The following is a 23399-nucleotide window of genomic DNA, read 5'->3' on the forward strand; positions in this document are numbered from 1 at the left end:
AGCAGATGCTCAGACCGCCCGCTGAGTCTGCATCTACATTCTGATGGTGCCCGTTAGATCAGAAGTGACCCAAAACCCATCAAAGGAGCCAGATGCCTCTGCAGTCCGGCTCTTCCCCGGCAGCTGCCTGCCTGTGCCTATGGATTCTTTGCATTTCCAGGGACAGGAACCAGATGCTATCATAACTGCATGAAAAAAATGGTCCCTCACCAGGAAAAAAAGGCCCTTGACAGACGTTACCGAGCCTTTATGAGCCATCAAGTGCAACAGCTGGATAGTTCCAGGGAACGTTTCCACCCAACGACTGTTAAACAGCAGGAGATGTTTTATTATCTTTTCCCCTCTGTTTAATGTGTTGTTCACCTTCTGCCGGGATTGTTAGCCTTGATAATCAATCTCCACATAAAAATATAGGGATGACCTATTCTTGTTCCTCTCCTGGGGTCTCCCCCTGTGGCTCATTACTGTCAGAATCACATGCTGGTGAGCCAGGTGGACTGGAACCCCTGCTCCCAGGAGCCAACAGATAGATGGGGGGGAGGACAAGGAGAAAGTCGGAGAATCACCAATGGTCATAAGCATCAGAAAATTATAGGATTAAGGCAAACAAGAAGCCAGCAACAGAGAAACACTCTTTTATTCAGCTGTGGCTGAGGTGCAGACATCTTGAAAAAAGTCAATGTGTTTTCTAAACTATACAGTCCCGTTTCTTTTACAAAGGAAACCTGGCGGCTGTATCCTCTGGGAGCCATCAGGCTTCCTGCGTCTTCACTTTCAAATGTGAATCCCCGCGTTTCCCAAGCCCAGCTCCTCGCCGGCCGGTGAGGAACCAGATAGCAGCACCTCCGAGCTCTGCGCCCTCTTCATTAGGGCGGCTGATACCAGCAGTATTGCTCTCCAGGATCCAAGCAAGCAGATGGCTGGAGTTCATAGTCCTAAAGCAGTACTTTGCAATTCCACACGAAGCCAAGGAGAGAACGCCATGTCCTCTTGCTGAGTGACTGCACTGATTTGGATTTTTATTCCTTCCTTTTGGGCATGAAACAATCCAGGTGCAGGGGGGAACTGCCTAGCATCTGCTATGCCGACGTTCATATCCGAAACATCGGATGACAGACGTCACTCTACACCAGCCTGCCCCTGAGTCTGCGTCCAAAGGAGAGGATCCATGACGTGTGCCCAACCTAGACGTGCCGAAGGGGGGCTTTGAAATCCTGGCCTGCTTTCAGCCAACTTTATGCATTTATAGCAGCTGATTTGTTACTTGATAAAAATGTTCAGGATAATGCAGCCACTTTTTTAAATGCTGTAAAAAAGACCACTTCAGCCATGATACTGGGCCGGAGTCCTGAGGCATTGAGCTGAGAATTCCATCTCCCCCCTGCATAAGAGAGGCAGGTCGTTACCCTCTACGGCATCTGAAGTTGGGGATTTGCTCCCTACCCCACAACTCTGGCTAACAGCTTCCCATCAGCCTACCATCTGTGAATGAATCTGGACCTGTAGATTTATAGTCTCAGTCGGTACCATGTCTTAGGATGTGGAGGACAGCTTGCTTTATTTTTCCCTAATGCTGCTTCTTCTTGATCTTAAGAGCTAACTCAAGATTTAGTGAATAATCTATACACGTTACATGAGCTACTCAGATTCCCTCCCGCGTCGTGTCTTCCACACTGAGGAGTTCTTCCAACCGCCTATTCTCCAACGGGAAGTTCCTCCTCCCCCTCGATGGTTTTTGCTTTCCTCTTGTATTTTAAGGTGTACTTATCAAAACTTCATAAGAACTTCTAGGTTCAAACAAATTGCTTTTTTGTCCAAGGGTAAGACAATACCTTTCACTTTGTTTCCAATATCCTTTGTGATAATGTCCAACAAATTGTCAGTGTTGGTTTCCTGGTCGTAATCTTAGACTGACCCTTCAGGCAACGGAGTCCTTAGGTTTTCCTCCGCAGTGATAATCAGTTCTCAGAGTCTTGCATCTCACAGAAGAGTGTGAATTATTTCACCCGAACTGTTTCTTCCTGCTCTCATTAGAATTCCTCTGCTCATTTCATCTCCTGCTCATCCTACCTTGATGATGTTTTTATTACCGAGAAGAACTTAGTTCTGTGCACAAAGTTGGAAAATTTCCCATGGTACTTCTTATCTTGAGCCCTTGAAAAAAATGTTAAATAAAGCCAGTTCAACATGCCTTCTTAGGGGTTCCCATTATAAACCCTTTTCCTTCCAGAGAAAATGATCATTTATCCCAACTCTTCATTTACTCTCTAAGGTAATTCTCTCTCCATCTCAAAACATTGTCTCTAATACCAAGAAAACTCAATTAGTTAGCTTTAGTGAGGTATAATTTATGTATAATAAACTGTACACATTTACAATTTGGTGAGATTTGTCATGTGTATACACCTGGGAAACCATCGCGAGATAACGGACACATCCATTACCCCTAAAAGCGTTCTCCTGCCCATTTGTTATCTGTCCCTCCCCACCCCCATTCCTAGTCAACCACTGATATGCTTTCTGTCATTATAGATTACTTCGTATTGTCTATAATCGGATAGAAAAAATCATACTGTACGTTGTCTTCTGTTTTTGGTGGGGGAGTCTGGCTTCTTTCACTCACTATAATCACTTTGAGATTCATCCATGTTGGTGCATATATGAATAGTTTGAGTATTCTGAGTAGTATTTCATTATACGAATATGCCACATTTTGTTTATCCATTGGACACTTGGGTTGTTTCCAGTTTTTGGTTATTATGAATAACATTGCTGTGAACTTTCATTGACAAGTCTTTGTGTGAGCATATGCCTTAACTTCTCTTCAGTAAAAATACCTAAGAGTGAAGGACTGGGGGAAGGGTAGTGTAAAATCATTTCTACTGCTTCCAGTATGACATATTTTTAAAGGCTTCCTGAAAATCTAAATAAAGTATAGCCTCTCTTTTTCCTTTATTTATGCCTTTTTCTCAAAAGAAGTAAACATGGTTCTCAAAGAACAAAATTAAGAAGTAAAAGTATATGGGGCCTCACACAACATTGTAAATCAACTATACTTCAATAAAATTAAAACAAAAACAAAAACAAAAACATATGGGGCCTCGAAGCTGTACCTGTACTTATTTAGGATTTTCTTTCTCCACCAGGGCTACTCAATCTTAACCTCAGTAAAGTGGCATACACAGCTACGCGGTCCAAGTAACAAGCCATCCCTTAGGGATAGGAGGAAAAATCTTTTCCCCACTCTTGGAAGCGCTGTGGTGTGCAGGTGCTAAAACATTTAAGAGGCTAATCAAATTCATTCTACCAGTCCTCTTGGGTGTATTATTTGAGTACATGGAGGAATCTATGGCTCAGAACAGAATGGAAAATAAAGAAGACTTTTCTGTGTTTTGTTTCTGGTGCTGTTAGACTTGTTTTGAAATTTATGTAAAATAACAAACCAAAACCAAAACCCAAGACAGAAAGGGAGAGAAAGAAGAGAGAGTAATAAAAGAGGAAGGTTAGAGGAAAAAGATAATGGGACCAAATTCTTAGAGTCTATGCTTCAGGTAAATAATTCCCTTACCCGGAAATATTTTTTAAGCAAAGGTCAAAAGACATGGGTGAGTCATTGCTTGGATATCAAAGCTATGTTGGGAAATCCTGTTTGAGCCATCACTCCCATGCCTCTTTTGTGAAGGAGGCAATCACAGAATGAATGGATTGTAATTTTGAAGTTCCAGGTGTATGGGGAAGAGACTTGGTATTTTTTAATTTATGAGCTTCTGTAGCAATGGATGTAAGTTAATTTTTTTTTCCTGAATGTGTAAAGAAACACTAGTGATGTCTAAATTTACTGCAGCTTCCCTCCCCACCACCAACTAAGCAGGATCTAGGCTCCATAAATCAATCTTCCTCATGTGCCTAGCTTTAAAAGAAATAAAGAACATGCAAAGTAGTAATCCACCATAGGACTTTGAGGCTGTGGTTGGTGATTAGGACCACAGGAGAAGCGTAAAGATTAATAATATCTATTTTTATTTGCTCTACCTTTAGTGTGAAAGCTAAAACAAAATGCTCAGCATCTTCAGTGATAAATGATATGGGACTCTCCAACTGATCCAAATGACACAAGGATTAAACTATACCTGTCCACAGGTGGGGACCCTGAGGACCAAAGGATAAAGATGGGAAGTGGACAGAAGGAGGGAAGGAGGCACACCTGGAGCCCAGCAGGCACATCCCTGCAGCCCCAGTGCTAAGGAACCAGAGCCAGGAGCAACCTCAGGCTGTCTCAGTAGAGGCCTGGCGAACTGCACAGAATGGAAAGTACTTTCAAGTTAGACTGAGTGCTGATTCTAGGTGTGACGGTCCACTTGGCCAGGCTATGGCACCCAGTTGTTTGGTCAAACACCAGCCTAGATGCTGCTATCAAGGTATTTTTTAGATGTGATTCACATTTAAGTCAACAGACTCTGAAGTAGATTCCCCTCCATTATGTTAAAGGAAAACACTCATCTCAGGTGCCTGGTGGGGCAAAGTACTCAGTTCCAAGTGACCGGAAAGAAGGCCCCACCCTCAAGGCGCAGTGCTGTGCAGGCGGCACTCGTTCTTTCTCTCCTGCCCTGAGCACAGGCTGTCACTCTGTACTGGAGACACTACTCCCACGGTGGAATTCAGTGAGCTGCGACACAGGTGGACTCCCTGAGGAGGGACAGGAGAAGGCTGGCAGACTCCTAAAGCTCCTGAGACACACTCACCAAATATGTACTGAGCCCCAGCCCCGTTCTAAGAGTTGAGGTTGCAAAGATAGAACAAGACGGACAAGTGCCTATTTCTATGGATCTTACATTCTAGAAGGGGAGACAGGAAATGAATGGATAAGACAATTTCTGATAATACTACACGCTGCAAAGTCACCATTACCTTCCAAACAACTAGAAGACTTGGGGAGAGTGATACTGGGAGTTCTCCTGTACTGCTCTGTCCTGGACTTCCATGTTGTTTATAACTCTCCAGTAATGGGACTGGCTGCCCCTCTGGATAGGGAGCTCCCTGGTGGCAGTGGCTGCCCTTTTGTCATCCTCGGCATCTAATATAATGTCTGGCATACAGTATGGGCTTACCAAATGCCTGGTGAATGAATGAAGGAATGGATACATGAATGGGTGAGTGAATGAGGACATATTGCCAATAGCTTCTGCTGGGTTTCCCTAGAAGTATCCCTGCATAAGGATGAGAGTGGTAGTAGCTTTAATTGGCGGGTGATTCCAGGAAGCGGTGTAGGGAAGTGGGAAAGCAAGACAGGGAGGGAAAGAAATGACCAGAGGATGCATTATCAAGCAGATTGCTGACGTAGGCAACTGGGGCTCAGTCCTACTTAGGAAATCAGGGAGACAGGGTAGACCTTGTCTCAGTGTTATCCCAACCAAGGAGGAAGGGAGCTGGGGTATTTATCCACCGACTCCTGTCAGACTTATTTGGGAGCAGCTCCCAACAGGACTACCTGCCTGGCAATCTGGCCTGTCCCACGCTTGAATGCAGTGGGCTCTGGCAGCCAGAAAAAACCCTTGGGCAGTCACAAGTCCTGGACCTTGGGAGCTGCAAGGTTTTGTTTAGAGAATGATATGCAGGACACTGACACCCAATAACCAGCCTGAGATGTATCACATGGGGGGGCTTGCAGACATGCCGGCCCCTGGTTGTCTTAGTGAGAGACAGGGCCGTGAAAACACATGCCAGAAGATGTCGTCACAGACAATCCTGGGCTCGGGCTCACAAAGGCAGAGGCAATCAACCTTTTCTTTTTTTCAACCTCCCTTAAAGATTCTTTGATACTCTGTTCTAATACTGCAGACCTGGTCTTTTTACCAGAATTTTTTTCTTCTTTAACGTCTGGGTTGTTATTCTTATATTGACATTTTGATGACCCCATCCTAGTACCAAAATATCCCCCACCAAAACGGAGTTCAAATTTGATCAAAAGGTAAACCCCCTAGAATTACAGAGGACAGGCAGCAGGAAAAGTCACCCTAAACCTAAATCTGACCGCTCAGGGCTCAGGCAGTGGGGAAGGGGAGAAATCTACATGCATCACTAAACTGAAACACTGCTTGGGAACTCTGGGACCGTGTCCATCTCCTGGCTTTCCTCTACTTCCCAGACAGCTGCTCATACAGTTTGGGCACATAGTCATCCCATTTGGCCTGGTAACACGCACCGGCCACCAGAACCCCGAGCTCGTACTTTTTGCGGAAATTCGCCACCTTGAATCTGCCACGCTCCTCTGCAGCTCGGTTGCTGAGAATGGGCTCATCACACTTCAGTGACCTGTCCTGCTCATAAACTAGCCAGGCATAGCGGTGAAGGCCTGTGCCCTTGGGCGGCCCAGAGCCCACATAATCCGAGAGGACCATGCCACTGCTGATGTCGTTGCCCTTCATGTTGACCACCAGGAAATGGTGTCATTCCCTGTATTGGGGGTCCTTCCTGCTGGGAGCGTCCGGGTCTGTCAAGACCAAGGTATACAATTTACCTGGATCAAGGCCATCCCATGCAATGCTGGTGGGCCAGTTCTTCACCTGGGTGGGTGTCATCACTTTGCCCAGCTCGTCAAGCTCCGCCCCGCCGTATTTGACCTGCAGTGGGTGCTGCGGCCTCTCGTCCACTTCCTGCAGTCTCAAAGGCCCGGACCACTTGCTGAGGTCCACCGGCATCGCGAAGCCGAGAGGGGCGGACAGCGGGGAAAGCTGCGGGAGAACTCACGCAGGGCAGCAGCCCAGACGCCCAGCGGTCTGCAAGCTGTACCGAGGCAACTCAGGCCCCACGGCCGGGGAGCGCATGCGCCCGGGGGTTACTCTTCGTTGCGGTGCGCGGGCTCTAGGCGCGCGGGCTTCGGTAGTTGTGGCTCACGGGCTTAGCTGCTCTGCGGCATGTGGGATCTCCCCGGACCAGGGCTCGAACCCGTGTCCCCTGCACTGGCAGGCGGATTCCCAACCACTGCGCCACCAGGGAAGTTCACCTCTCTCAGTTTTAACCTGATGCTTGGAACTCCTCAAGGGTGGAAACAAGGTCTTATTTTGATTTTTAAACACTCGTAGGTGGTGAGAGCATATATAGTGATGTAAGACTGTTTAGGTTTTTTTTTTTAATCACTAGAAAGTGCCCCTAAAATTCTGTTCAGGGGTATTCTGCTTTTCCCCCAAGTGCCACCTTGCCACTTTAGACAGGTATAATAATAGATGAAGATTTATTTCAGAAAAATGAATCATGATTATTTTTTGAAGCACCTAAAAGACTGGAAATAAATTTTGAGTGATGGTTTATATTTTCTCATTTTTTTATTTCAAGTGGCTTGCCTGGTGCTGATTACTTTACAGACTCCGAGAGAATTTCTCTTTCTTTGTCACTGCCAAGGCCCTTTCTTTCCTTTGCTAGAGTTTAAAAGGACAAACTATGGACTCTTAAGGCTTTGGTTTTGAGGATGCCAAGAAAATGACACAGTCTATTATGATCTAGGCTCGTGAAATTATATTTCCCGAATTCCAGGGTACTTCGTGAACAACAAGTACACCAGGTGCCAGGAAAGGCATCTAATTACAGTGTGATGCTAAAATCATTCTTGCACCAGCTAAACAAAAAGATGATTATTAGAAATAGTGTCCTGCTGAATCTAACTGTGTGGAAATCAATCATGAAAAATATTCCATTTATTTTTTATCCATCAGAATTATTTTTATCATTAATACTAGTACTTGGAATGATGATAACTCTGAGGCGACATAATCCCACAGTTTCTTTTAAGTAGTTCATTCTTATGAGAATCAGGACAGACCTAACTTTTCAAGCATGGTTGATTCATTCTTTCACCATTCATGTACTGAGCTCCTACTCTGTACCAGGCAGTGCTAAATGCAATAAGCGGATTAGACACAGTTCCTGTTCTCTTGAAATCTACACCTTAGTAATCAGACAGAAGGAAAAGAAAAAGTCATTATGTCTACTTCAGAGGCAAGAAAATAAAAATCCCACCTTCAGGGACCTCTCTCAGTTATGAAAAGCAGACACTTCAGTGAGATCTCTTTATGCTTCAGTTCTACCTCTTTCCCACCAAATTATTATAACAGTACTCCCTAAATTCCGCCTTCCTATACCCTCAATGAGGAGTCAGGTTCTTAGTCAATACACAATGCCACAGACACGATTTGTGTTTTCATCTAGGATAGGATTCCTCAGCACACTGAGCCTCTACCCAATACCACATAAGATAATACATCTTTAGTTTCTGTAATGTCTTCCACATGATTTTATCCCCAAATGCTTTACATACTTCACTAAGACAGCTATAGAATTAAAATAATAAATCAAAGCACAGGACTAAAACCAAAGAGGTTTATTCAAGGGAGGCAGAGACAGCTTTTCAATGAGACAGGAGAAAAAATGGAGAGCCCTGCTTCATTGTGCTAGCCCTACAACTCATAAGTCTTTCCTGTGCTTTAACTCTTTCTTTGGTTTCCTGTCCCAGGCAGCACCTCTTGTCCCGTCTCTACAAATCCTCCTCTCGAAAAGACAACCAGGTACTTATATTTTAATATGAATCTCAATTTCCCAACAACACCTTCTTCCATGCTTTGTGACAATGTTATCTCCCCCAAACATCCTAGATTTAAAAGAATAATTTAATTCCTAAGCAGGTAGTTTGAATTTTCGTGGGGAAAAAATGTAAGCTTCTCAAAAGAAATTCAGTGGAAGACAACCTGGAGACTTAGCTGCCCATCTCCCGTTGAGTCTGAGATTCATTCATTCAACAGATATTCATAAGACAACAGGTATTCTGTGGGAAAAGGGATGCAGAGCCAGAATAGCTGTAATATTAAGTAGGGAGGTCAGGGAAAGCCTTGCCATTAAGTGGCATTTGGGCAAAGATCTGAGGGAAGGAAGGCCAAGCAGAGTAGTTGGTCAAAATGTTTCTCCCTTCTGTCTTCAGTGGTGTGCTCTGCATTCCTTCTCTACTATGGTCTCACTGATCATCCTTGTGTTGAGACTTCATGAATGCCCACCCATCACGACCCATTTTGAGTTTGGAGGCAGGAGAGCATAGTAGTGATCTCGGAGAGGCAGCATTGAGAGCAGTGACTTGAAGTGAGATCTTAGTCCCCTGCCCAGGAATTGGACCTGGGTAGCCTGGGTGAAAACGAGGGATCCTAGCCGCTAGTCCACCAGTGGGTAGAGGCTAGAAGCAAAATTCCCCTGGCCCTTGCCCCCATTGAAAAATGCATTTCTCAAGGAGGCAAAAACTGTAAGACCAGGTACCAAGTTTATTATTAGAGACACAGCACAAGTGGGAGAGCACACAGAGAAACAGTTTGTTTACTTAAGACAGAAGCAAGGCAGAGATGCACACCCGGAGAGCAAGGGCGTGGGCGTCCTCCCTAACGAGAAGGCAGTAAAGAGGCAGTGAAGTCATCCATATAGGGCAGTTCTTCCGGCTCTTTGTTTACCTTTGGCCAATTATCTGGTTTCTTTTTCCACACCTGATCTGCCTTAGGACCCTCTCCAACATGCATGTGCAGCTTTTTTTCAAGATGGATTCCAGGCCAGAGGCCTAGGGGACGGCCTTGGCATCACCTATTCTGGGGAGGTGCCCCCTCCTTTTTGACCCCCAAGGAGGCTTTCTGCACATGCGCAGTGTCTCCCTTGCCCCACGGTTGGGGAATATATGACCTCCTGATCCTTTACTCAAACAAGGCTTAGTCCCTCTCTGTTCCTGCCAGGACTGTTATCTTAAAGTGTCCTCAGGAGACAAAGCTTGGCTATTTACCCTGTTGCTGTTGTTATTTCTAGTTCGAAGTGCAAACAGGAGGCTGATTGTAAATGCCTAACCTGGAGCCCACCTATCTCCTGCCTCAGTAGCTAAGAGCATTTGTTCATCCATTCAACAAACATTTCCTAGGTACTCTTTTAGGCACTAGGGGTTCAGCCAAGAATAAAGAGACAAATATCTCTCCCCTTACGGAGCTTACATTCTGGCTCATGAGCTCTGGAATCAGATAGCCTGGCTCAAGCACCTACTCATCTCCTTCTAGCGGTCTGACCATGATCGAGTTACCTCACCAATCTGTGCTTCAGTTTCCACATGTAAACAATGGGATGATAAGAGGGCCAACTCATGGGGGCTTCTGAAGTTTAAACTCGTGTAACGAACTCAGAGTAGTGTGTGGCATATAGGAAACCCTCAATAAATGTAGGCTATTATTTTTAAATGAGTAGGTACTGAAGAAAGGAACAAGTTACAGAGGTATTGCAACAGGGCAGGGGCAGAAGTGCAGTCAAGGAAACATTTTATCAAATATATAGTAGATAAAATTGTATCCTCTCTCCATCCATCTTCTCATTCAGGACACAGGTCATTTCATTGTTCTTTTTTTTTTTTTTTGGCAGTACGCGGGCCTCTCACCGTTGTGGCCTCTCCCGTTGTGGAGCACAGGCTCCAGACACGCAGGCTCAGCGGCCATGGTTCATGGGCCCAGCCGCTCCGCGGCATGTGGGATCTTCCCGGACCGGGGCACGAACCCGCGTCCCCTGCATCGGCAGGAGGACTCTCAACCACTGCGCCACCAGGGAACCCCATTGTTCTTTTCGAATCTACTCCGTGCCACCATATCTTCCCTCTTCAGCCCCCAATTCAAATCATGAAGGTATTAACAAAGAGAACGACTATTTCCCTCTTTTACTTCTATTTTATTTACTGTTTTGATTCATTTTCACTGTCAGTGTCATGGCAGACTTCCAGCTCCCACACTGCAGTCACCACCAAGCTATATGGTCATAGAATTCTTAATGGCTCCTCCTTTTCTTCCCTTTGTTTTCTTTCTTACTGTTTGAGTGTTTTTCTAGGGCTATAAAACTACAAAAAGAAACCCTTCAAAAGATTTAGAAGTGTGTAGTCAGCTAACTGGAGCTCCACAGGAGAGGGCAGAGTTTCTCTCTCTGCTGGTCACTGATGTTTTCAATCACCAGTGACACCTGGTTCTTTCCAGGTAAGGCTTTAAGAGCCAGCTGTGATCTTCGGTCCCCCGTGATGGCAGTTTTGCTCTCCGAGACGTGAAGCCTGATCTTTACAATTGCCATGGAGGTCCTAGGTAGTCATTAGGCCAATTACAAAGTGGCATGTAAACACACTGTAAAGGTACGCCCAACACAAGTCACCCACTCTAAAGAGAATGTTGAGAATTCATTGGATTTCCCACTGAGGGTAGAATTCCATCCTTTTCATAGCAAATGCCATCTTAACGTCATCTCTAGGATTTAGATGATGTTTACAAAGAACTATCGCATTTTCATTTAATCCTCACTATAATCCTATGAAGTAGATACAATGATCTCTGTTTAACAGGAGAAACTGAGGCTTAGCGAGATTTAAGTTACTTGCCTAAAGTCAGAATGTCAGTGGCAGGCTGTGGATGCAACCACAAGCCACTCCATCTTTCTCTTTGCTTTATCCAGTACCCTTCTTCCCCTCCCCTCACCCTTGCATCAGTAAAAAGGACATTAAAATTGTTCAGTAAGAACCAGAATGCCTAACCCTGAGAATATTTGACAAGAATCACCGGGATCCTTCAGGCTCACTGGAATTGCTTTGCCTTCAAACATCCACACCAAGGCATGAACTGGATTTTCAACTGAGGCAAAGCTGTACAAATGAGTCACAGATGTTGTGAGCTGATTGCCAGCACCCCAACTGGCCATCCGTCAAACAAAGGACTTAAGTTGGAAAATGCGCTATCTTACACATTCCCTGCAGCAGGAGATGGGAATGGGGCAGCAAACACTGACCATTTTCTTTAGCAGAGATCACCAATTCAGAATGGCATGGGCCCAGCCACGAGTGCCATTTCTATTTTGGTCTGCACACCCCAAAACAGGGGTTTTGGGGTTGCCGGGGTTGGGTACTGGCTGTTAGGGTCATATATTTAAAGTGTTTTAGGATCTTTTTTTGAACACAAAGGATCATAGTGTAGACATTGAATTATGGCCACTTTTTCTTCAGTGCTTTCTCTGTCTTTCATAAGCAATCAAGGGTTTACTTCTTCATGCAGCAAACACCTGAAACTATTTCCTGGGGCCCCTGAAATCTGACAGCACTAAATATACATTTGGCTCCTTCTTAGTATTTTCCTTTCATATTGCAACTGATGTGTGTTCAAGCGAAACTATATTCATATAGTTATGATTCCTAAACATTCACTGCATCAATATACATGAGCAAGAGTCCCTTCTTTTCTGAGACGTCCATGGAATCTTTTCTAAGAAAAGTAAAGCTATGACTTGCCAGGAATAAGTAAACTTTGGTTTCCACTTCAGGCCTTCAAAGATCGCTGCCCTGACACTGTTTAGCCCCCAGGGAAGGGGCAGGAGAAGCTGGTGAGACACGAGCCCAGACAGCACCTTTGGGCAGTTGAGAAAAAGACGTCCCTTTGGATGGATGGAGCCCAGGGGGAGGCGTCTCAGCTCAACCAGTAGAGTTTTGGCCAAACAGCAAATAGCACAATTATGCATGTCGGCCCTGACCACAGGTGTTCCCTACAAGGTTCAACGGCAACCCCACTTCCATGGGAGCCATGGAAGAGGCAGACAGGGAGGTGGAGTGGAGAAGGTGGAGAGTAATGGGAGAAAAGGGGAAAGGGATAGACACTAAGTCAGAATGAGACCTTAGAAGGAGTAAGGAGACAAAGGTGCATACTTGGATGCAAACAAAACAGGAAAAATACAATAATCCTATAAGAGAAATTCCCCAATCTGAGCTCCTAAAAGCTCCTAGTGTTTTTTGTTTTGTTTTGTAGAGAAATCATTCTGTTGTAACAGACATGGCGCTGGAAATTAACTTCCAATCTGTAAAACTGGCGGCAGAAAGTCTGCCCCATCTCTCCACAGACAATCAGCAAATTAAGAGTTGGATCTGTGCACCCAGCTCCACGTTTCTCCCCCTAGATCACCTGAGACCAACTGTGGTGTGTTTAGGAGAGTTCTTCTCTGGTAATAATTGCTGGTGTGTTTATAATGGAAAGATGTGAGCATCCCTAAGGGAACTGTACCTGATGGAAGAACAAAAGCACCATGAGCAGTTTCACACTCCAGCCTTCTTTGACTTAACAAGCTCCTCGCAAATAACCAACTACTACTGTTATGTGTCAGCATGCCCAGGGACTAAAGAAAGCCTTCACTGTACAAGATCATATACGAAAAGCATCTGCTGTGACCAGTGAAAGGCACTATTTGAGCTGGCTGTCAGTGAGAGTGCGGAAATGGCTCTTAAGGAGGACCTTCCCTGTAGCAGTGGTGGCTGTGTGTACAGCAGCACGTGGGCACAGAGCACTCAGGAGCAGGTCCCACAAGAAGGCTGATGAACGGAGGGTCACGTCTGAGGGCAGGGCCTCGGAGCCGGGAGTTGGCCCTCTCAGCTCAGCTCAGCCCCGGATTCTGGACCCGAGCTGGTCTTGGTTTAATGTCACAGCAACCTCTGGCCTCAGAGGGATGCCGGTTAAATCAGTCATAAGAGTCAACGGCATAACAGGGGCTTGGAGACGGCCGTCAGGTGATGCAAGCAATGGTCTAATAACAAAGATGGAAGAAATTGCACAAGAGGTGGAGATAGTCAGAAATATAATAACATCCCTAAGAAAAAAATGAGTTTAGGCAAAAGGCACAAAGTTAGCAGAAGGAAATGAGGGACAGCTTGGCAAGCGAGAGAGAGAGAAAACAGAGCAAGTGGACCGCACAAAATCAATCTGAGGGCAACCCAATATTGAGGTGAACATCAAAATTTACACAGAGGGCTTCCCTGGTGGCGCAGTGGTTGAGAGTCCGCCTACTGATGCAGGGGACACGAGTTCGTTCCCCGGTCCGGGAAGATCCCATATGCCGCGGAGCGGCTGGGCCCGTGAGCCATGGCCGCTGAGCCTGTGCGTCCGGAGCCTGTGCTCCGCAACGGCAGAGGCCAGAACAGTGAGAGGCCCGCGTACCGCAAAAAAAAAAAGAAAAATTTACGCATTAAATTCCAAACCCAGGAGCTATGTACTTTTAATCAACCATGGAAAATTGTGTAAAGGTCAGAATCTTCAAGAAGAGAGTCAGTAAATAAAAAATAACCCTGTTACTGGAAAAAAAAGAACAGAGGAAAAAGAGAGGGAGAAGCTCTAACTAATGTGATGGATCCAACAATGAGCAAATGGACAGACAGTAAGGATTTGAAGGCGTTGAGTAATCTGAAGTAATCAAAACCTATGAAAACACATTTAAAGGCATTTATTTACATTAAGAAAATAGAGAAATGAAAAAATAATAATGAAAAATGACTTTATATAATTTTACTTGAAAATTTCATTTGAATTTGGTAAAAAGTTATGGTCTTACAAAGGTTGTGAACTAAAATGTAAAATCTGTAAATAAATAATATTACAATAAGAAGTGGCGTCTGAAGACAGAACTGAAAATCCATGTGTTCACCAACTCCACAGAGATGGCAGCACCAGTTCTGCCAAACTTGAACTTGCCTTTGCAAAGCTCACATGATAGCTAGCGATTTTCACTATTTTTCCCATACTTGCTCTGAATGTAGATTAAAATCCTCCAGAAGCTCATTTTCTCCATGAATTAAAACAACAACAATACGATTATTTGTAAGGTTATTTGGGAAAGAACATCAATGCAAAGATAGGAGATCATCTGAAAGATTCATTTTATTTACCAGAGCTCCAGGCAATTCTATGCGTAATCCAGAATTTGTTCACAGCTCTTCAAATTAAAATGAGGATTCTACCATCTCAACCGACAAAGCTGAGGATTCACCCAAGAGTTTTTATAGGGTTTCATGCACTCATACTTTAAAGCACAAAGTACGTAATTAAGTAAATCTCAACTATAGTCATCATGTTGTACATTATATCCCTGGTACTTATTTATCTTATAACTGGAAGTTTGTACCTTTTGAGCACCTTCATCCAGTTCTCAAGTTAACACTGCTGTATGGTATGTTTGAAAGCTGTTAAGAGCGTAGATCCTAAGAGTTCTCATCACAAGGGAAAAAATTTTTTTTCTTTTCTTTTTTTTTTTGGTATCTGTTTCTGTATGAGATGATGGATGTTGGGTAAACCTATTGTGGTAATCATTTCACAATATAAGTAAATCAGATCATTATGCTGTATGCCTTAAACTTATACAGTAATACATGTCAGTTATATCTCAATAAAAGTGAAAAAACAAGATCATGACAGTTTTTTTAAAAAGTAAATCTTTATTCAAAGTGAATAGTCAACAAATGGGAAATCTAATGACACCTGACTTCACCACTTAATATCAGCGTGGGAATCACGCAAAGGAGATTCCCTCATTTGAAAAGTTCAAAGCATGATAATTAACCAACTTGATGATCAGTTATGCCAATCTCTTTTTTTGGTTAAGATTACTATTAATATTTTTAGTATTACTGTTACTATTTCACTGTTAACTACTTTTTTCCAAAGGGGGAAAAAAAGTGTTTTTCCAAAAGCAGAGTACTGAAATTCTGAAGCAAAGGCAGTCCACCAAAATGCTGATATTTAAAGAAATAAAGAGGGAAGGACTTCGCTGGTGGTCCAGTGGTTAGATTCCACGCTCCCAACGCAGGGGGCCTGGGTTCGATCCCTGGTCAGGGAACTAGAACCCACATGCCCCAACTAAGACCCAGCACAGTCAAATAAATTAATTAATTAAATAAAGAAATTCTGGCAAAAGATATATAGAAGGAAAGCAATTTGGGCTTCAACATTTTCTAAAGCAGCACTTCTCAAACTATCTGTGGTGAAGGAATCACTTTTTTTTTTTTTTTTCTTGCGGTACGCGGGCCTCTCACCGCTGTGGCCTCTCCTGTTGTGGAGCACAGGCTCCGGATGCGCAGGCTCAGTGGCCATGGCTCACGGGCCCAGCTGCTCCGTGGCATGTGGGATCTTCCCGGACCGGGGCACGAACCCGCGTCCCCTGCATCGGCAGGCGGACTCTCAACCACTGCGCCACCAGGGAAGCCCACTTTTTTTCTTTTATTTCTAATTACATTCAAACTATACGACCTACTTTTTAATTTTTAGATTCAATAGGCATAAACTTACTCTGTCAACTTGCTACAGAAGTTTCTAAATGCTTCCTCTGAATTTCCACACTTATCACAGACCAGTAAGTGTGTGCTGTCCACAAACCACACTGGGGGTAGCCCTGGTCCAAAGTATCACTGCTTATTCAGAACTGGAATTTTTATTTTATAGCTGGTGAATCTGAAATGCAACAAGATCCACCCAGACCTCTACCCATAGCTCTGAAAAGTAAACACTTTAAAAGAAAGGCCTGTATCACAGAGAAAAGTGGATACCTGCAGCCCTCAACAAATCAGGGTTTTGTCACTGTTCTGCTTATCTTCTCAAACTGATTGCATGGTCCACTTACTTCATGGGTTTTATCAGTGATGATCATCAGTTCATGATTATGATGGAAAAAGCCTGCTGAGCACAGAGAACAGCAACAAGGCTCACAGGTGAGAGGAAATGAGGATGGACTCCCCACTCTGCCACTTCCCAGCCGTGCAGCCTTGGGCTGTTGACTTGACTCAGGACACCTCTTTCTCTATCCATCAAACAGGGGAAATGGCAGGATCTACGTCCCAGGGTTACTCTGAGGATTAAGGGAGATTCTGCATATGAAGAGCTTAGTGCAGTGAGTGATACACACTGAGTGTTCAGTAGATGTCAGCCACGTTGGCCACAAATTTGGCAAATGGCGCTGCTCCTATCTGCAATGAAATGACGCCCAGCACAGCTCTTGAGGGCTGGCCAGCCTGTCCTCACTTGGAGCTATGTGGAGCCCAGAGCCCTGCAGACTCACAGATGTGTTTCAATCACACAGTCAAGCAGAACGAGTTGAAAAGTGGTGAACACAGATCTGAGGGGCTGACCCTGCCCCCACGTCCCTATGTGGAACAACTCTCCTATCCTTCCACGAAAACCATAACCACTCATGTGTTTCCAGTTTGGGCCCCAGCAACAGATCCAGACTCCACCCTTCTTAAAAGCCACACCTACCATCACCTCACACAGCTTTGCTTGAGCTGAAACAGAAAGCTCCTCTGACGTGACCTCAGTTTACTGTCTGACAACGTAACAGGGCTGCTTTTGACTTCTCAGGGGGGCCTTTGGGGACCCACAGAGGTGAGGGACAACCCTGGTTCTCTCTTGACAGTGCGGACCTTGAGCAGGTCACCCGACCTTACTTTCAGTCCCCGTCCATAACAGGGAGGTTGTCAGTATGCTGCCACCGGCTCTGGGAGGCGTGACAGCCCGACCACTATGGACGAGAGCAGCGGGGCAAACCGCGTAGTGAGTGTGGGGGGGTGAATATATACATATTCAGTCTCTAATATACATATATAATTCTTTAAATATATATATATATGGGGTTCGTTTTTCAAATTTTTCAGAACTTTATTTTTTTGACTTTTTTTTAACATCTTTATTGGAGTATAATTGCTTTACAATGGTGTGTTAGTTTCTGCTTTATAACAAAGTGAATCAGCTATACATGTACATATATCCCCATATCCCCTCCCTCTTGCGTCTCCCTCCCACCCTCCCTATCCCACCCCTCTAGGTGGTCACAAAGCACCGAGCTGATCTCCCTGTGCTATGCGGCTGCTTCCCACTAGCTATCTATTTTATATTTGGTAGTGTATATATGTCCATGCCACTCTCTCACTTCGTCCCAGCTTACACTTCCCCCTCCCTGTGTCCTCATATATATATATATATATATATATATATGTTTTTAAAGAATTATTCTTTTTCTCATGGTACTTCCCCCCTCACTCTACACTGTAAACGCTCTAAACACAAACCATGTACTTTTAATGCCTTAATCCACTAAGCTCCGCGTGCTGTCAGCATTCACCACAAAGCAATAACAAGGATTTAGGTAGCCCTCTGAATCCTTTCTAGCTCTTTGAAAGCTCATACCACAAGCCCTTGCAATTCTGAATTCAGGGGTTCCTTGTGTATCGCTAACATCATCCGCAGGGCCTCGCCCAACTGACATCATTGGCCCATTCAGGTGGGTCCACCCTGGTGTTTCCATTCTGCCCCTTGGTATACAAGCAAAACTCTCAGGAAGACTGTCTTTGCCAGTCATTTGCCCTTCGTTTCCCTGATGTTTGTTCGCTTGTTTGTAAATCCTCCTCTGACCCACGTGAAAGCTGGCCTCCATACACCATTTGTCCAGCGCTCAGGCCTTCCTGGTCTATCCCATCTCGACAGCCTCTCCCTGACTCGGAGGACACTGTTGGTTTCCCCCCAGCAGGGAACACTATTCTCCCAAAACACTGTCCATCAGGGACCATAGCACCTCTTATTTCTTCCTGCTTCAACTCCTTTTTCTGGGTTATTTTTATGAGTCAGTCAATCTGTAAAAATCTCTGGACATTTCAGTATTTCAGGAGATCAACCCCCATCTGAGCACTGAATGTTCTCTCCGTCAATGAAGCCAGGTAGTCACCCAATGCAAGCTTGATCTCCCTCGGTGATGGGGACCTCACTGTCTCCTGGGGCAGTTTGAATTGTGAGCAAGTTCTCCGTCATTCTGAGCTGGGAGATCTCTCTCTTTCATCATGAGGTTTTATCCAGCCTTTGCCCACATACTCGGGTCTTCTATACAACCATCCAAATCCCTCTTTTACATGATGGCCCAAGAGACAGCTGAGGGCTCTCTTCTCCAGACTAAGCCTGCCAGGACTTGGCCTCCTAGTTCCTCACTACTTTAGTCACCCTCCTGTAGACATGCTCCAATAGCCTATCTCTGTCCCGGGATCTTCTGTGTTTGTGGCATTCCCTCATATTCTGTTCCATCTGTTTATTCTCTCCTTGAGTGGCATGGACATGACCTCCCAGTAAGTTTGCTCAGTGGTCCCAGACAACACAGAAATTCATGTACACACAGAGCTAACACGATGGCCTCTGTTGTCAGGTGGCCACTACACACATATTTCCTGTTACTTCCCATACATTCAAGTTGGCCCAGTTGTTCATAGGACAATAAACATGGCACCAAGGTACAACCAGAACCTCAAAGCCAGTCTTCCAACAAGCCCCGTGTGCTGCCTTTATTGTGTCTTAATCCAGCATGTCAGCCTCTGTTCCTCCTCTAACTTGCTCCTTTCCTGATCAGAGCCCCTTCCTCAGATTTGTGCTTTGGATGTTACCATTGCTAAGGATAACAGGAAAAGCCAAACAACGTTCCCTTTCACTGACACGCTAGTTAAGTCCATAGTGAATTACCATTTGTATAGCACATACTTTATAATTTATAATCATCTTATGTTAATCTTCAGAGCAACCCTGAGGAACAGGTATTATCCTCATTTTATAGATGAGGACACTGAGGCAGAGCTGGAACTCAAACCCAAGGGGTCTTCTGATTTCACATCTGACGCTATTTAGTCTACACCCTGCTTACTCAGAAGCTCACGAATCTTAGGTACAGAAAAAGTTTTCTAAGGTTAAGTTCCAAGTATCAAGTAAAGAATGAGTCACAGAGGAAAACCCAGAGGAATCTGGTTTCTATTTCTGGCTTTGCTATAAACTACCTCACAGTTTAACTTTCCTGGTCCTCAGTTTCCTTATTCATAAAATAAGGAGATCAAATTAGACAATCCCTGAAGTGCCTTCCTGCTCAGCTGTCCTATGTCTCCTGCCCTGTCTCTGCCGTGTTGCTAAAATTAGGCAGAAAACATTGCTGAAATACCTTTCTTTTTTGTTTCTCAGGGTTTTTTTTTTAAGTTTCTGAAATTAACTGGATAGTTGACAACTATCCAGCTAGTCTGCCAAGAAGGAAGAAAATTGCCATCTATTTAACAGCTAAATTTTAAGCAGTTCATTTTCTGTAATGAGAAGAGATATCTGGAAACACCAGCCATGGGGCTGCACCCACAAAAGCCCTCCTCCTGTGGAGACCATCTTTAGAGCCACGTATTCTCAGAGCAGAGGTTCTCAACCCAGGCGACGTCTGGCAATGTCTGGAGACATTTGGGGTTGTCACAACCGGGGAAGGTGCCACAGGAATCTGGCAAGTAGAGGCCAAGGATGCTGCTAAACATCCTATACGCACAGGAAAGTCCCCCTAAACAGAGAGTTATCTGGCCCCAGATGTCAACGGGCTGAGGTTGAGAAACCCTGTCTTAAAGAGTGGAGTCAAAGAACAGCCCCAAACTCTTCCCAGTGTTTTAGCTAAACTGGTCCACGTGAGAGGCTAACCGGGTGGGCTCACCTGAAAGAACCGAGGGTCTGGACACCTCTCTTACCTGGCGAAGAAGGACGCGGCCACTGAGGTGCCCGCGGAGGTCTCGCTGGCCACGCAGGAGGCTTGCGAGGCCGGGGCGCTGCAGGCCGAAGGCTTGTCTGCATTGTAGCGATTCAGCGCCGCCTCTGTCAGGCCCTCCCGGCCAGGCTCTGTCATCAGCTGGGAGATCTGGCAAGGAACACGGATATCGAGCTCATTACCTGTGGCTCACGGCATTTCCTGACTACCACCGGTAGCGCCTCTGTTTTCGGGTCGGGGCCAGAGCGCGGGGCAGGGGGTGGTGAGGCTGGGAGGGAACACGTCCCCACGTGCATTCAGTGACACGCGACATGGCCTCCTCGAAGGCCATTTTCCTGCATGTTAGCTAGAATACCTCCTCGTTTGCATTAAATATAATGGAATACGATTATCCCTGACACTGTAAGTTTCAATTACTTCTGTCTCCCCTCCATTTGGAGGGGAAAGCAGGAGCCATTAACCACACTATCTGCAGCCCAAGACCAGACCAGTAGGACCACCTAGTGCTGGTTTCTTACTAGGAAGGCCCTAAATGCTCTCAAATAGACAAGAGGGGCAAAGATATCATTTTTTTAAGGGAGAAGTGAACCTACTAATGAACATAAGAAATTAAACAAAACACTACTTGTGTATTGTTGTTGTTTGCTGTAGGCAGTCAGTAAAGAGATGACTTAGAGAAGCTCATAAAAATAGATACAGCCCACCATGAATTACCAATGGGTTTGCTTTTTTTTTTCTTGGAAGGTTTAGACCATTTCAACAGACTTAATTTTCCTACTGGTTCATTAAGATAAATGGCTTCCATTTTATTGGCAATAATTGCCTTTATAACGCAAATTCTAGTGAATGGGGCTGGGTCTATTTTACCTAAATGCACATAATATACTATGAAGAACCATACTTCTGGGCAAAGTAAGATACTGGTATAGAAATATATTTTCGGAAAGTGCTAATCCCATGACAAATGTAATAATTATGCAAGCAAGTCTAAGTGTGCTATTTTGAAAGCCTGTTACTTTAAAACTTCAGTCTACTTGCAAAAAGGAAAAACTGTCAGTTTTTTTTTTAAAAAAGGAAACTTTAGTTTGGGGTGGGAAAAAAAAAAAGGTCTCCAGCTGGTTCAAACCTCTTAAATGCCGAGTGGAAAATGTTTCTAATTGCCTAGAAAATACAAGTGCAATAAGGCAAAGATCAGGAACAGTTTCCACTCTGTGCTGAGCAGTCCAGAAGGCCAGTGAAAGAGTCCCGTTTGTTAACCTTTGAACATAAAACATTTGTACTTTTCATTATTAGAAGAATAGCAATCACTCTTGAGCCCCATGGACTTGAAACTTTGCTCTGCTTAAATTCATGCTCTGACTTGGAAAGCCTTGGCATTATCCAGCTGTAATTCTGCCAATACACACTTTCTTATTCTCATTCATTCAATGCATTGTAAGGAAACTCAACTCACATCAGAGAAACGGGAGAGGAAGCAGCAAAAGCAGCCAATGACCTGGAGGACGTTCCCTGCACTGGCAGGGGCTGCTTCCCAGGCAGAGGGCCTGTGTCACCTCTCTTTGGGCTTCCTCTGCAGCCCGTGGCGTGTGGGCTCCCCTCAACCAGCTAGCACTCTCCCGGAGGAGTGAGGCATGCTGGAAGGGACCGCTGAAACAACCGGGGACCTGGCCGTGGGCACGCACACTGTTGTCACCACGAAATGGCATTTATGAAGCACCGGTGGTACATGATGCCATCCTGGACAGTGTCCCGAAACAAACCTCCCCGTGAATTCCCTCCATCCCACAGCTCTTCACGCCAGAATGGGGTCTCAGGAGCGACGTGGGGCCGACCCTACAGCCCTTAAGGGATCTGAGGACCTTCCCTTCCTTGATCATCCTTGTGACAAAACTAACACCTACCCCAACCCTGTGTTCCCTAGGCGACCCCTCCCCCCACCCCCGCTTGGAAGCAGACCACCTACTCACCAGCACTCACACTTCCCCTGGTTCCGAATCTTATTTCAGGGCAGTGGCCTTTCCTACCAGCGGGCGGCCTCCCCACACTTCAAAAGCAAGTCTCTCTAAGAGGGGCCTGCTTTTTGCTGCTAGCTATAATGAAGGCTCTGTTCTGTAAGAATCTGCCCGGAAGACTTGGCTTCTCCAAAGGGCGAGGGGATGATCTCGCCGAGAACCCCAAGCCCCTCTCCAGTCACGCAGCGGCCCCTACCCTTGGTTCCCAGGCCAGGTGGGCAGCACGTGAGATGTGCTAAGATGTGTGTGAGATGGGGCTAAGGGGTGTGCTGTCGTGGTCGGTTCCCCCCAGGGCCCTCACTGCAGTCCTGCAGAAGCTGGATTCTAAGAGACCGAGGGTCAGAAACCTGGGGCTGCTTCCCCAAGGGAAAACAGCTAGGGCACAGGAGCCAAGAATGGACCCCGACTTGTTGGATTCTGCGACATTTTCACTCTGCCCCCCCCCCAGTCCAACCCCCAGTCCCGCTTTAACTGTCCCCTCAAGGCGGCTCTAGTGGCCCCCTCCCCGCAATCCACTGTAAGAGAAAACGCCCAAACAGCAGGAGTTCCCGGAAACCTTAGCTTCACTGCACAATCTGCAATCAAGAGCCTTCTTTGTAGAGGACTATGGTTTACCTCTGCTTTTCAGACTGTTCTGACTTAATTTTTTCTCTCACGATACTGTGAAAGCTACAAGACTCTTCGTGGGAAAATTCAAAAACTTCAATCTCTTCATCTAACACATTTGAAAAGCGTAAAGTTCTGGGGGAAAGGATTCGTTATCTTGATTATGTGTGTATGTCATAGTCTAGAAGCAGCAGCTGAAAACTTGCCAGGGGGTGCCAATCACTAACTTTGGGGGGACTAGATTTTCACCACAGGATTTCGTTTGCTTTAGTTCTGATTAAAACCTGCTGTTAGCTCTCCATCTCGGTTACACCGGATGGTTTCACTAAAGCAACAAGTATCTGTGACTTTCAAAACACCACATCACATCCCGAGGGTGGTGGTCAATGAAACACGGGATGGCAGTAACGGAAC

The 23399-nt window shown here is 45.3% G+C and overlaps 1 protein-coding gene and 1 pseudogene across 2 annotated transcripts in view; both read right to left on the reverse strand.

Annotated features, from left to right (window-relative positions):
• KIF26B (kinesin family member 26B) overlaps positions 1-23399 on the reverse strand; it is a 499837-nt gene that overhangs the window by 242409 nt on the left and 234029 nt on the right. For both annotated transcript variants that reach the window (XM_024133668.3, XM_055084204.1), the window contains one exon: positions 20351-20517. In XM_024133668.3, the coding sequence (XP_023989436.1) occupies positions 20351-20517 (167 nt within the window). The remainder of the gene's footprint in view (positions 1-20350; positions 20518-23399) is intronic.
• LOC102988831 (phosphatidylethanolamine-binding protein 1-like) lies at positions 6135-6732 on the reverse strand (annotated as a pseudogene).

The sequence above is a fragment of the Physeter macrocephalus genome, chromosome 4 (assembly GCF_002837175.3).
Source record: "Physeter macrocephalus isolate SW-GA chromosome 4, ASM283717v5, whole genome shotgun sequence".
In the NCBI taxonomy this organism is placed as follows: domain Eukaryota; kingdom Metazoa; phylum Chordata; class Mammalia; order Artiodactyla; family Physeteridae; genus Physeter; species Physeter macrocephalus.